This window comes from Littorina saxatilis, linkage group LG12 (assembly GCF_037325665.1).
Source record: "Littorina saxatilis isolate snail1 linkage group LG12, US_GU_Lsax_2.0, whole genome shotgun sequence".
Classification (NCBI taxonomy): Eukaryota; Metazoa; Mollusca; class Gastropoda; order Littorinimorpha; family Littorinidae; genus Littorina; species Littorina saxatilis.
Window position 1 is genome coordinate 15,311,816 of NC_090256.1, and position 15,988 is coordinate 15,327,803.

Sequence of the window (15,988 nt, forward strand, 5' to 3'; positions counted from 1 at the left end):
TGGAATCAGCAATGAGACAAGGAATTGTCCAAAGAACAGCTTGGGACAACTCTAAGGAAAATATGTCTACTGTGCCCACCCAGTGTACATATAATACATCTCCGCTAAAACGAAGGCAGTAAGAGTTGACATCTTTTTGTCAAAGACTGCCCAAGCCAAGCGTTTTTCTCATCCTGTCTATTAATTGTGTGATTGTCTTAGTTCTTGTGGGTGTGGATCAAGACAGTCTGTGTTTTTCTGAAGTTTTTGTGTGACTTGCCTCTTGGTTTCGTGTTCACAGAGTGAGATCACAAACTGACGTTCTGATTCCTACGCTACAAACAACAACCACAGCACCATCCCCAGCGGCACCAGCACAACGACCAAGATGCATGAAACAGAGCGACGGGCGCTGTCAGTACTGCAGCTTGTTCAGGTCATGGTGCTTCACGTCCAGATGACACACAGCGCCCTGCCCTCCTCCATACAGCACGTCGGCAACAACATGCACGAAGCACACAGAGACAGCGGTCGAGACGGTAGCACCAGCGACTCCCCGCATCGCCGCACAGCTTACTGGAAGAACCACGACACAGCCAACCCCTCCCAGGGGTTCGACTCCCGCCAGCACCGCTGGGCCACCGCCGCCTTCAACTTTGTGCACAGTCTGGACTGTGATGATGTGTTCTTCACGACGTCACGCGAGTGTCACGCGCTGGTGTCGGTCCCGCGTCACGCTATGAACGTGCACGTGGCCAGCCCGTCCCCCTACGGCAAGTTCCGCACCGCCATCCCCGAGGAGCTGCTGACAGGGTCCGGGTTGCACGAGGCCGTGCTCGTCCTTGACCCCTACCCCCGTGCCAACTTCGGGCACCTGGTCATCGTCTTCTTCATCGACAGCCACGTGTCCCGGGCACACTGTCACAAGATGGACGGCGTGTATCTCGGTGGGTAGTAGTTCTCTTGTGTTTAGATAGATCTTTACCTCTCTACCCGTGTAAACCCTTCGTTTGTCATTCCCAAAGAAAACCTTTGGAGCATGGTGTAAACATGCTTGCAAAGGATAGTAAGATTTGGATATATATATTTTCCTTGCCGTGTAATCCAGCTTGTTAAAGCCTTGGTCTATTTATGACTTTCTGGGGCTACGAGGTTGAAAAATAGGGTTTACAATCATGTACAGAACTCTGTACAGCAAACGCTACCCGAAACCCCACCTATACGGTGTGTATGACCTTGAGAGCTTCAGTCAACGCTTGAATTCTGCAGGGATAACATCTACTGGTACATATGCCTTGCCGTGGCGTAGCAGCTTGCGGCAGTTTTGAGGTCTGTAGACCAAACAAAATGTGGGGGGGGGGATGAATGGGAACGAAAGAGGAGACTCACGTACCCGTGCGGACACACACACACACACACACACACACACACACACACACACACACACACACACACACACACACGCACACACACACACATACACACAAGGTGGAACAGCGGGGGGAAGGTTGAGATGAATGAATTAACGGCGGATGTTAATTCCATCGGGGCAGGTAGTGCCGAGGGATGATATGATGTGGGACTCCCAATTTCGTTTGGAACAAGGAAATGTCCCAGGGGCTGTGGGGTTGGTGGGACTGCGAAGACGGGATCTCCCCAAGAGGTCGCGAACGCTGCGGTCTTTCCTGAAAGCACAGAGTGGTTTTTGAGCAAAGATCGAAGCAACAGAGTCACTTCCTTGAAGGATGTGCCAGTTTGATTTCAGGATTCTGCTTACTGGCATGTTGTGGGGATGAAACAGTAGGGAAACGACGGGTCTGTCACTGTCCCTAGATGGTGTAGGACTGAGGGCGGACTCTCGACAGACCTGGGTAACACGCAGAAGGGCGTCACCTCAACAACCACTCTGTGCTTTCAGAAAAGACCGCAGCGTTCGCGACCTCTTGGTGAGATCCCGTCTTCGCAGTCCCACCAACCCCACAGCCCCTGGGACATTTCCTTGTTCTAAACGAAATTGCAAATCTTGTCCCTTCCTCACCTGCCTCCAAGGCCCTCGTGGCTCCTTCACGGTCAAGAGAACGTTTGACTGTCAAAGTCACAACGTTGTCTATGCGATTGTCTGCCTCGCTTGTCGCCAGATTTATATCGGAGAAACCGCCCGCACCCTCGAGGTGCGTTTCTCCGAGCATCTGGCCGGCATCCGTCATTCCCGCAATAGGCCAGTATCCCTTCATTTCACCGCCGTTAATCACTCACTTGATCATGTCAGAGTCATGGCTCTGTGGCAAGTACGTGGCGACTCCTTCGAGCGCAAACTCAGGGAGTCCCACATCATATCATCCCTCGGCACTACCTGCCCCGATGGAATTAACATCCGCCGTTAATTCATTCATCTCAACCTTCCCCCCGCTGTTCCACCTTGTGTGTATGTGTGTGTGTGTGCGTGTGTGTGTGTGTGTGTGTGTGTGTGTGTGTGTGTGTGTGTTAGTGTGTGCGCACGAGTACGTGAGTTTCCTCTTTCGTTCCCATTCATCCCCCCCTCCCCACATTTTGTTTGGTCTACAGACCTCAAAACTGCCGCTTTTCAACTCTAACGTTTTCTTGCCTGTGTTATTGTTGGCTTCCCCTCGAGTAGCTTCCCTTGCTTCTCTGTCTTTGTCATTTGTTGGTTTGTGCAGTGCAGTTGTTTTGTCAGTTATTCTCCTCTTTATCTGTTCTATCGTCTTTCTTCTTCTTTTTTGTGTGTGTACTTTTGTGTTTTTGTGCCTGAAGAAGACTCTTACGTCGAAACGTCGCTGTTATTCGTTCCGTGTTCGTCATTTTAACGTGAGTACATTGTTTTTTGGGCTCTTTACCAATTAGAACTAAAAAATTTTTTTTTAAAAATCCAGCTTTTAAAAGTTTTCAAGTTGTGAAGTTTATAGATGTTTGGTTCGTTTTTCTCTGTTTACTTGTGTGTTTTTTTTCTTTCCGTTTCTTTGGATATTTTGTTTATTTGTTTGTTTGTTTGCTTGTTTCTTTCCGAGTTTTTGTGTGTGACAAATGCAACGAGGAAATAAAACCTATAGACACATCATTCCGATACAGGTACTGACATTTAAAGCCCTAAATGTATTCTTTTGGAAATGTAGTATTTTTCACATGTATTGTTATTTTTTTCTGCCAGAAGATTCATACTCTTAAAAAAAATGTAGAAATAAATTTTTTCATTTTTTTCATTTAACTATTAAAAACAAAACAAAACAAAAAAACCAACATTGATCCTTACATACAGTGCTTAGATGCTCTTTTCTGATGTTTTGATGTGCCTTTGACTTCTCTCATAATGCCTACAGAGATATACAACTATCATGGTCTTGAGTGTGTGTGTGTGTGTGTGTGTGTGTGTGTGTGTGTGTGTGTGTGTGTGTGTGTGTGTGTGTGTGTGTGTGTGTGTGTGTGTGTGTGACAAGGCACACGGAAAACAAGGTAGTAGTTATGCACTGAGAGTTTAAACAAGTAGCAAATAGTGATGTTAAAAATAGACATAAATAGTCGCATTCGGAGCTGTTGAGCCTTGGGAAGTAGGCTTGTTCCCTTTTACAGCAACCCGGGCGAGGAGGGCTCACAAACTCTAATCGGGATTGGCGACGTGCATACCAAAGACCATCCTGAACTCAGGTCAAAATGAGTTCGGCTCATTCTCTCCCTGACAGGATGCCTTGAGTTTCCTTGTCTGGCAAGGAAACCGATTTTTTTAAACATATTTAGAGCTTTTTGTAATGTATTATTGATATAAGCAGATTCGCTATCGTCGATAATGATTTTTCATGGTGTTTTGTAATTTTTTAAATTACAAAGGAATTGATATGTAAGACAGTTTCAAGCGAGCTATTTTTCGCGGCTGTATTTACTGTGCAAACATAACAACTCTATTTATGGCAAAAGTATCACGTGATAATCAACCGTTTGGTTTCGGCGCTAACTGGAGGAGACGATTTTTTCTGTAACCAGTTGACAGTGATGAAACCATATATTACGGTCTCCTCCTGGCAGCAGTCCCAAAATTATTTCGACTTGTTTTGACCTTAGAACGATGTCTTTATCATAACTGTGAAGAACAGAACGGACTTGATCACTGTCGAAGTCGGCCAATCTGCAATCAATTTCGTCTCGCGAACACTGATCTCAAATTTAGATCAGTGCTCGCGAAAACCAAATGGGAGATAACTCTGTCTTTTTGTTTTGATAGATTCGCGTAGGACTGCAGCGTCCGGTCAGGGAGAGAATGAGCCGAACTCATTTTGACCTGAGTTCAGGATGACCAAAGACATCCAAAAAGAATCGTTTGAATGCAATAACTAAAATTTCTGAAATAAGAACAATGTCATGTAGAAACAAAATCCACAAAAAGAAACAGAAGTCGAACCTATCACCCATCCCCTTCCCCACCCCCAGCCACCATTTCCCCCAAATGCCGCTCTTACCCCCTGAAGTGCGATTGATGTTATTTTTCAAGATGTTGTCCTAACCTCCCACGTAATGGGTTATTTTTGACTTTGTTTTTGATGGCCTGGGCGTCGCTGAAAAAACGAACACTTTAACCTTCGATTGACTATAAAAGCATGCTTAGTTTTCCCCTCTGCGTAGTGTGCTGTGTTTAAGGCGTTGTTTTAAGGAACTAAAGCGTGTCTCCCCGCCCAAATTGCACCCCGTAACACTCGCCGGAACTACTTTTAGAAGCCCCCCCACTGAATTTGTCACATCGTAGAGAGTTCTCCCAAGGGAGATCATCGAAAAAGCGTGTGTGGAAAGCATGACGTGAAGCAGACGACAGTTACGTGACGGGAGAGATTGGGAGGGTTCACAATGCCTCATTGGTAACAGCATTATATTTTCTTCCCCCATACTGGTTAAAGTTGTGCGGCGTACCGTTTGATGCCCTCAGCCGGACAATTATTAGATTATCATTTATTTCCGATTTGCTTGCAATCAGAAAACGTTTTGTGGCTTTTGAGGTTGCACTCACTGAATATTTCATTCATTCCTTAGCCACAGCCACACCCCCGCACACGTTCTCTTTTGAAACAATACTAAACTTGATGCCTTGTGAGGTTTTATATGACAGTTTTATATTTTCATGACTTTTTGAGATGCAAAACGCACTGTGGTGGCGGATTGGTTTGCATTCCTATCGGAGACAATGCACTGTAGATCCGCAATATTCGCCGCTTTGAACGTTACCATTTCTGTTTAGTTTTGATTGGTCCATACATTTCATCTAGTATCTAATATAACTTGCAGGGTGTTTTGAACTAAAGTATGGAAGAAAAGCAGCAGACCGATTAGTTTGTTTTACTGTACTACTGTTTTTGAGAGTTTTTGCCTGTGACTATGAGGTTTTGCCCGCAGGACTCTGAGACGTTCGCAAGAACCCAGTTCTCTACGGAATAAGAAGAAGAAGAAGAAGTTGCTATTTTTTTTCTCCGTAAAATCGGTCACTTTTACAGGTCTTAAAAGATAAACAAGCTTACACTAATTCTAGACAAGTCTAATACAACTGAAAATATAGCGCTTGTGCAGAACCTGAGCTGGATTCGGTTTGTTTTCAGCAGAATGATAAGGCGGTTTTTGGAAGTTTTTCTCAATGCAAGAATGCTCCACGTGTTTCTTGCTATTTAAATTTGGGAAGTTATATATCGTCTTTACATCAAAGCGGCCAATAACGTTAGATACAGGGGTACCTGTGATGTGAGGCTCCTCCAATGAGACGACACCTTGCAATAAAGGACATCAAATGCAGTCCCTTTCTCTAACATCTTGACCAAAATAAACCTGTTTTGACCAGCAATGAAGGGACACTTTGCCTTACCCCAAGTGTGTCTTTGCATGGCAGGTACCACTGTACGCTTTGACTTGTTTCTTTGATCAGTTGCTTATTGTCTTTTTGGGAAACATGTAAAAACAAGTAATTTGTACAAATGTTCATTATCAAGGATAATTTATACATTACAATTCTCATTTAGACAATTCCACCTTTATGTCCACTTACAGTTGGACTCCCAGCGATATTCAACCTTTGAAGATAATTAACCTATGGGGGTGGGATGAGGGGGGGGGGGGGGCACAGCATCATCAGCTGTTGAGAAAGGAAATCGGGTCGTAAGAGTGTTAAGGGCAATATTGTGGTCTGTATCATGTGGGTGGTAGGACTGGTCAAACAAATATCAACAAAATCTGTTAAATGTACCAGATGAGGATGCAAATGATCCTAGTACGAAAGAACTGGCGTGTTTTGAGCTAAAAGCTGTTAGGCCTCCCACACCGTAGGATAACAGAGCGGCCAAAGAGCCGGGGACACATAGCCCCACTGCAACGTCAACAGTTACAGGCATAGGGGTATTTTGGCACTTGAGGCGGGGTGAAGTGACACTTGAGGCGGGGTGAAATGCATGGCGTCTTATGACTGAACATCCCCGCGGACAGTATTGACGATGACAAATGGAAAGGGCATGAAAAATGTGTATGAGGAAGAGGGGTTAATTTACGCTGAGCCACCTTCCTACTGTCCCCAATTTCTCTCTCGCGCGCTCTCTTTCTGTCTCTACGGTCTGCCTGTCTGTCTGTCTGTCTGTGTGTCTGTCTGTCTCTCTCCCTCTCCCTCTCTCTCTCTCTCTCTCTCTCTCTCTCTCTCTCTCTCTCCGTCCCTCTCTCTCCATCTATTTCTCTACCTGTGTCTCTCGCCCCCTCTCATTTATAAAGCGTACAATCATTACCCTCTCATGGGCGAGGGCTGGGTGTAAAAATGCACCTGTTTGCTATTGCCGTTACCCTCGTTAATAAAAAAAAATTGTTTTATCTTGTCTTGTCTAGCCCTCCCGCTCTCATCCTCTCCACCACTCCCCCTCTCCATCCCCCCTCTCCACCCCCCCTCTCTCTCTCTCTCTCCACCCCTCTCTCTCTCTCTCTCCACCCCCCTCTCTCTCTCTCCACTCTCTATCTCTCTCCTCCTCCCCTCTCTCTCTCTCTCTCTCTATTTTTAAATTTGTGTCTGTATATACAGTTATAATGTATTAAGTTTGATGTGATAGTTCTTTGATTATATTGTTTTCTGTTCTTGTTGACCCTATATTAGGGCGAGGGCTGGATGTAAAAAAGCAATATTCTTTCTTATCTATTACCCTCGATAATAAAGATTTTGTCTTGTCTTGTCTTGTCTCTCGCCCTCCCGCTCTCATCCTCTCCACCCCCCCCCCCCCCCTCTCTCTCTCTCCACCCCCCTCTCTCTCTCTCTCTCTCTCTCTCTCTCTCTCTCTCTCTCGCCCTCCCGCTCTCATCCTCTCCACCCCCTCCCCCTCTCTCTCTCTCCTAACTCGTGTAATGATACATCATTCCGGGGAGGTAAGCACCCAGAGCAGGGTGTTGTTGAGGCAGGGGGCGGTCTTTGTGTGGAGTGTGTTTGTCAAGCAGTTTGATAATATTGGACCAGCGTTTAGGGGTCCTACTTAGGCTACTGCTGTTCTCCTTCACAACTTCAACACACCCAGCAGGGCCACCACAGCGACAGTCGCCTACAGCAGGCTCGGACTTTAGTGTACTCTCAAATTGCCCCTTTAGGCCTACGACAAATTAAAGATGATCAGATCACAAAATAAGTTTTTAAATTGTTTGTGGTGGTTTGTTTTTTGAACGCCCCATCAATCTATTTCATGTGTCTTAAAGTTTGGGGGGGTCAATTTACACAGGTCTAAATACAGAGGAATAAAAGTCTAAAAAACAACACCCAAAAAACCAACAACAACAACAACAACAACAACAACAACAACATAATATTGGTCCAGCGTTGTGTCTGAAACACGTGCACAAGGAACACGTGTGGAAAGCTTGCCTCAAAAAAAGCAAGAGTGTTCACTCTTGCACAACCCATACAAACCCGACAGAGTTATGTCCCGAGTTCGCCTATTATATTGCAGCAGGCTGCATGGACACTGCCTTTGTAGACAAGCAAGCAAATCTATTATGTGACAGTTACCAGTTATGGCTGTGAAGGTCTTGCCGTTACAGCAGAAAATCGAAAATAAAATGTTATCTAAAAGATAAGTAAGGTTTATGTTCCTTGCACGAGACCAGAAATAACTTTGTACGATCACCTATATAGATCGACATAGTAATAATGCTGAAACAATACTATACCTTTAGTACCTTTAGAGTCTCTTCGACTCGTCGGCATTATACTTGTCTAGTCTAAATATCGGACCCTATTGCTACGCTGAAAACACAATAGCTAGCTGTTAATGTTCAAGCAAAAAAAAAAGAGAGAGAGAGAGAGAGAGAGAGAGAGAGAGAGAGAGAGAGAGAGAGAGAGAGAGAGAGAGAGAGAATTGAATTGAATTGAATTGAATTGAACTTTATTTAACAAGGATTAAGATTTAAGGCTACGCCTTTTCTTACAATCTGTCCTTGGGACACATAGACACACAATGATAAAAAATTAAAAAATAAAAAATAAAAAAATAAAAATATATCACAAGTTAACTACAAAAGGAGGTCGTAAAACCTATACTCTTGATGATAAAGATGACGATGATGATGATAATAATGATGATGATGATGATGATGATGATGAAGATGAAGATGATGATGATGAAGATAAGGCATGAAGAGCATACACATGTGGTTATTCATAAAAATCAAATGCATACTATGCAAGTAATTATGCATACAAGCTGGTAGCAACGGAGCATGTAGCAATAGTACAACAAAACTATATTCAGATTATAAAATGCACAGCATATTTTTGACACAATACTAAGTGTGGTAGATCGAAACACGTTAAACTACTCAGACATGAAGTGTTTTTAACACATTTGTTAAAACTTGTTAATGACTTTAAGTGCTTGATTGACAATGGAAGTGAATTCCAGACTGATGTACCCGAAAAAGCAAGACTGGTCTTTTTAAGGTCAATTCGTGGAATCGGTGGGATCAAGTTGACAGACCCATATCAGTCAGTAGCTTTTTTAAATAATGATGTAATGTAAATCGGCACTTGACTGTAATACAATTTATGCATGAAAATGGCCTTGTTTAACTTAAGATGCTTTTCCAGTGGAAGAAAGTTAAGCATTTTTAACTTTTTATCTGTTGAGAAATTATCCTTTACAATGAGTTTAGCTGACCGACGATAGAGAGAGTCTAGCTTTTTCAAGTGGACATCACTGCTCAGAGCGTCGAAACATAATTAATGTGAGGCATTACATGAGCATGGTGGAACATTTTCTGTTCGTAAATTGCTTTAACTTGGATAGGAGGAAAACGTTCTTGGCTACTTTCTTGCAAATATGCTGTAATTGTGCCTGCCACTTGAATTCACAATCAATAATTACCCCTAAAACGCGATGTTGATGAACTTGTTCAGAGAGAGAGAGAGAGAGAGAGAGAGAGAGAGAGAGAGAGAGAGAGAGAGAGGGAGAGGGAGAGGGAGAGGGAGAGAGAGAGGGAGAGAGATTTTATCATAAAATGTAACATTATAGAAGTAAGTTTATACTCTCTGTATTCTACACCAGAGAGCACGACCTCTTGAGAGTGAAGGACTCGGAGAGCGGGCGACACTTGAGACGGGGAGAAAATGGCTCAGTTTGTATCGTCACACTGTCGAGTGTTAGCGAGGGAGGTTTACACAAACTTTCCCCTTTGCCCCTCCCCCAGAGCCTGACGAAGCACGTAGTTTACACTTAAGAGACCACACAATTACAGCCTCCCTTAAGCCCCAGCTACACCTTCAGTTTGCTCGCTGTCCCTTGACGGTGACATGTTTCTAAACAGATTTGAGACCCTGTATTCAAGCCTTACAGAACGAGCTGGGAAGAGGGGTTCCGAACCCTGACAGACTTACTTACTTACTTACTTACTGCCTTTCACGCCTGGTGGCGTGTAGGGCAGCGACAAACCCTGACAGAATCCACCGGTTAAACTAAACAGATTTCAGGCCCTTTATTCTGGAACTATACTTCGGAAGGGGGGGGGGGGGGGGGTCCCTTACTTTTAAAAGCAACCGGTTAAACTAAACAGATTTTAGGCCCTGTATTCTGGAACTAGTTAGGAAGAGTGGGGGGGGGGGGGGGGGTGTGGATCTCTGACGGAATCAACCGCCTAAACTAAACGGATTTCAGACCACGTGTTCAAACCTTCAATTAGACTATGACTTGTCAGAAAGTGGTGGCACTCTAACGGAATCAATATTTTTGGGTACTTGACAACTTGTTCGTGTACTTTGGGGATTTTTACACCCCCGGTATAGGGGTGTGTATAGGTTTCACTGGATGTGTTTGTTTGTTTGTTTGTTTGTTTGTGTGTTTGTGTGTTTGTGTGTTTGTGTTCGCATATAGATCTCAAGAATGAACGGACCGATCGTCACAAAACTTGGTGAACAGGTTCTATACATTCCTGAGACGGTCCTTACAAAAATTGGGACCAGTCAAACACACGGTTAGGGAGTTATTGGTGGATTAAGATTAAGAGTGACATATTAATGGTCAAAGGGAAATAACCTTCTCAGTTGGTGGCAGTGAGAATGGTTATTTCCCTTTGACCAACGGGGGTGTTTTTCCTACCTCGACGTACCCTTTCGCAATGGACCCTGTGTTTACATTCTGACTTTTGACTTTTGACTTTTGACTTTTGACTTCTGACTTTCTCTCTTCTGACTTCTGACTTCTGACTTCTGACTTTCTCTCTTCTGACTTCTGACTTCTGACTTTTGACTTTTGACTTTTGACTTTTGACTTCTGACTTCTGACTTTGGGGGTGTTTTTCCTACCTCGGAGGAATTTGTTGTTTAAATACATTTTCCGCTTCCTTCGCTTTGCCTCAGGAATCTTAACGGGATCAACCGCTTATAATAAAGACGGAAGAAAATCCCCACAGTCGATACTAATATAACTGACTCTAAGGAAAATCAGGAACATTATTAGTTATTACCCGAGTTGAATCGGGGGAAAATATCCATGTCATTTCACGAGTTTTTTGCCCCTTCGTGTTTGACGCATTCTCACTGATGTTCTACCTGCTGCCTTCTGTTGTTGGTATGTTTTCTATGCATGCTGGGAGTTTTTGTGTGTCTTTAACCGATTGAACTCTGACATGGAACACGTGGTCTTGTTTGTGCGTAGTTGGTCTTGTGCTTGTGTGTGCATACGAAGGGGGGTAAGGCACTGGCAGATCTTCACATGATTCAGTAGAGCGGGGGAGATCGGAGACATCTCCACCCTTAACCAACAAGGCGCAAACGGGATTCAAACAAACATGATGGTGTTAACACCTACCTGTTTGTTTTTTTTATTTTATTTGTTTGTTTGATTGTTTGTTTGTTTGTTCTTTATGATTCGTTTGTGTCGATGGTGTCGCAGACGAGGACGAGTGTATGCACCTGGCTTTACGCCGACGCTGTCGCAACGCGCTGGAGAGGCTCTCGCGGCGGCGGAACTACGCGAGACGCTGCGAGATCAACTTCCTTCCCGTCGTGCACCTGTCCACGCGGAACGCCGACCTCGGGTCCTCCCAGCGACACCCCCACACCTCCTCCACCCCCTCCGGGCACGACAGGAACCACCTGGAGTGTCGCTCGGAGCTGGCGGGCTTCGCCCCGTGTCCCGAGCTGAGGCCGCTGAACGACACAGCGCACATGCTGTGCAACCACCTCCGTGACAACACGCGGCGCTGCTCCACCACGCACGAGACGGTACGCACGAGCTGCCGCATGTTCGAGGTGTGCGACCAGGCCGTGCTGCTCGGCGGGGGTTGGAACCGCCAGGCCAGTGCTCCGCGTCACCTTGACAACCTGGCACGGATGTACAGCATGCTGCGTCATCACGGCTTCAAACGACGCAACGTCAAGATTTTTTTCGCCAACGGGGCGCAGCCTATCAGAGGTAGGCATCGTTTGTGTGTTTTGTGCGTGGAATCTTAAAAGTTTAAAAAGTATTTTCATATTTGTTATTAATTATCGTTAGATTTGACTGTGATATCCACATTTATCAGTCCCAATGTCGAGAAAGCTGAAATCATATCAGATCGAGGCGTCAGCCAGTTCTCTCACACACACACGCATTAGGCCGATGCATGGACTGGTGAATCTTTCGCCTTCGGCTTGATTGAACGTTCCAATAACTAACTAACTAACCTTTCTCATCTTTTGATATCTGTGTTGTTTACGTTCATGGTGTTTGTGCTAACACGCTGTTCTGAATGATGTATCGTGAAGCCTGAACGAGTCAGTGACAGCAATAACTGGCCTCGCTGTCCTGCCAACAGCAACTAAAACACCCTTTTTCTTTGCAAGTACGCACATCGGAGCGACTATTCATTGCTGACTCCATCGCGACCCACAGTGCACAGATCGTCGACCATGTGTGGAGACACACCGCTCGCTAGTGATTGGCAGGGGCGGATCCAGGGGGGGTTTCCGGGGTTTCCGGAAAAATAAAAAAATAAATTAAAAAGAGAAAAAAAAAGAAAAAGAAAAAAAAAAGACTGATGGCTCAGATTGCTCCATTTTCCTAGATTTTTATCAACATTTTCCGGGGGTGACGGTTTTGGAAAATAGTTGATCAATTTGTTGGCTCAGGTTGCACGAGATCGGTCAATTATCCTTGTTTAGATCTAAATTTGTCTTCTTAAATTTACTTTTTGGAAGGTGTATTAGGGGACGTTTCTTGGCTCAGATTGCTCCATTTTCCTTGTTTTTATCAACATTTCCCAAGGGGGCATGCCCTCGGAATCCTCTGGGAGGTTCGAACGCTTCGCGCCCTCAACTAAACGTTTTGTGTCGTCGAATTGTCCATAAAAGAAATTTGGAAACCCTCCCTTAAAAATGATGTGATCCGCCCCTGATTGGCCTACAATATCACGTGGGTTTGGTTGCCTCAGTATTTCCGAAAAGCCCAGAAAAACCTGACAGCTATTTTTCGAATATTCTAGGGCATTTTTCTTATTGAGCTAATTTTACAAACGATGCTGGGAGTTTCTCCATTTTCCCCGTCCCCTGCGATCTTCTTCTGTTTCTCTCAGACGCAAATATACACACCCGCATACCGATGAAGGCTGCGAGCCTTTGAAAATATTAGCCGATTTTGTGGAGTCATGTTTACGTGCAACTGATTGAAGCTGTCACTGCTCTCCCTTCTCCTTCTTCCCCAGAGTAAACGATGTTCCATTTAATTTCTCTACCGCCAAGATTTCCGCACTAAAGAATTACCGACTGAATTACATTAATTCTTTCAGGATTGTTTAGATTTGCCAAGGAATTCTCAGTGTTAGAGGAGAGACGGAAGTATATGATTTCTTCTTTGCCTAGAAAAATAGACCTTTCCAAACTGAAGAAGCCAAAGGCGAAGCACATTCGTTTATGAGAATGAGAACGAAGAACGAAAACAGAGATGGAAGTCGTGTCTATTTCTAAGAAGATACGCTTTTGGGTGATTAAAAAGAGACGGCGAACAAGCACCCCTACGGATAGGGAGCGGGTAAAAGCCGGAAATGGAAGGGAGGGGGGGGGGGGGGGGGTGGGGGGGGGGGGGGGGGGCGTGTGAAGGGTGTCTTGTGAAACATATCGAACTATGTGGAGAACGCCACTGTTGAGCTGGCTGAATGTGGTGATTTTTGTTGCTGGTGCTGTATTCAATCTTCGCCGACGAGAGAGAGAGAGAGAGAGAGAGAGAGAGAGAGAGAGAGAGAGAGAGAGAGAGAGAGAGAGAGAGAGGGGGGGACAGACAGACAGACAGACATAGAGAGAGAGACAGAGACAAAGAGAGACACAGAGAGATAGAGAGAGAGACTGAGAGAGAGAGAAACAGACAGACAGACAGACAGACAGAGACAGAGACAGAGACAGAGACAGACAGACAGACAGACAGAGACAGACAGACAGAGACAGAGAGGATGAGCAGTAGTGTTGACTCGATGCAGCGGGCGCCCCGTGTGCAAGATAAACTAACGGTAGGATGTCGGCGTCACACTCCCAGAGGGAACACCCCGCCGTGGACATCTGTCACGTGACGCAAGCAGGGTACTTCCGGTTCCAGGCAGACGCCACAGGGGAGGTAATCGCAAGCCCACGCTAATCTCCGCACCCTGTGTTTCCTCGATACACTGCACCCATCTCATTCCATCTTGTGACCTACCACACATCACTCCAAGCTTTTACCTTGCATCGTTCCATCTCGTAAACTACCACACATCTCTCCAAGCTTTTACCTTGCATCGTTCCATCTTGTGAACTACCACACATCACTCCAAGCTTTTACCTTGCATCGTTCCATATTGTGAACTACCACACATCACTCCAAGCTTTTTCCTTGCATCGTTCCATATTGTAAACTACCACACATCACTCCAAGCTTTTACCTTGCATCGTTCCATATTGTGAACTACCACACATCACTCCAAGCTTTTACCTTGCATCGTTCCATCTTGTAAACTACCACACATCACTCCAAGCTTTTACCTTGCATCGTTCCATCTTGTAACCTACCACACATCTCTCCAAGCTTTTACCTTGCATCGTTCCATCTTGTAAACTACCACACATCACTCCAAGCTTTTACCTTGCATCGTTCTATCTTGCAACCTACCACACATCTCTCCAAGCTTTTACCTTGCATCGTTCCATCTTGTAAACTACCACACATCACTCCAAGCTTTTACCTTGCATCGTTCTATCTTGCAACCTACCATACATCACTCCAAGCTTTTACCTTGCATCGTTCTATCTTGCAACCTACCACACATCACTCCAAGCTTTTACCTTGCATCGTTCTATCTTGCAACCTACCACACATCACTCCAAGCTTTTACCTTGCATCGTTCTATCTTGCAACCTACCACACATCTCTCCAAGCTTTTACCTTGCATCGTTCCATCTTGTGAACTACCACACATCACTCCAAGCTTTTACCTTGCATCGTTCCATCTTGTAAACTACCACACATCACTCCAAGCTTTTACCTTGCATCGTTCCATCTTGTAAACTACCACACATCACTCCAAGCTTTTACCTTGCATCGTTCCATCTTGTAAACTACCACACATCACTCCAAGCTTTTTCCTTGCATCGTTCCATCTTGTAACCTACCACACATCTCTCCAAACTTTTACCTTGCATCGTTCCATCTTGTAAACTACCACACATCTCTCCAAGCTTTTACCTTGCATCGTTCCATCTTGTAACCTACCACACATCTCTCCAAGCTTTTAGGGGAGGGAGGGAGGGAGGGAGGGAGGGAGGGAGGAGGGAGGGAGGGAGGGAGGGAGGGAGGGAGGGAGAGAGAGAGAGAGAGAGAGAGAGAGAGAGAGAGAGAGAGAGAGAGAGAGAGAGAGAGAGAGAGAGAGAGAGAGAGAGAGAGAGAGAGAGAGAGAGAGAGAGAGAGAGAGAGAGAGAGAGAGAGAGAGAGAGAGAGAGAGAGAGAGAGAGAGAGAGAGCAAACACGCTTCTTCGCAGTTAGAAGTCAGTAGGATTGGGGTGAGAAAGAGGATCAGTGAGTGTATGTTGTTCCATGTCCCACCACAGTGTCAGTTCAACCTACAGCAGACCCGACGCACCTTGTTTCTGACAACTCAGTGACGCAGCGCGCAGTGCTTGTTGACGCGGCACGTGGAACACGCTACGCTCTTTGGGGGGGCCGGGGTTGTATGTCCAGAATAACAGGATGGCTTCCTACCCTTTCCTGGGTAGATACACCCAGTTTATTTTTCCTGAGCTACGTTTTCTTCCTCCCACTCTACTCAGTCTCCAATCACAGTATGGGCCCAGCTTTATTCCAGGGCGTACAAAAGTGCATGCTTGCGTGCGGGGAGGGATTCAGTAGGAGCTAGAACACGCCGTGGATGGTGGCACGCCTAGTTTTTTCCACCGCAGGAACAACACCCAATTCGTTCCCCCGCACGCGGAAGCAAAATTGTTATCTCGCAAAGGAATTGCCCTGTGAAGGTACGTTGTGGCAAATCACATTATTAAGTATAGATATTCTGAAGC

The 15,988-nt window shown here is 45.2% G+C and overlaps 1 protein-coding gene across 1 annotated transcript in view; it reads left to right on the forward strand.

Moving 5' to 3' along the window:
- The first annotated feature begins 367 nt into the window (after nt 1–367).
- LOC138981200 (uncharacterized) overlaps nt 368–15,988 on the forward strand; it is a 30,357-nt gene continuing 14,736 nt past the window's right edge. The window contains exons 1-2 of the mRNA XM_070354040.1: nt 368–926; nt 11,367–11,888. Coding sequence (XP_070210141.1) covers nt 368–926; nt 11,367–11,888 — 1,081 coding nt within the window. The remainder of the gene's footprint in view (nt 927–11,366; nt 11,889–15,988) is intronic.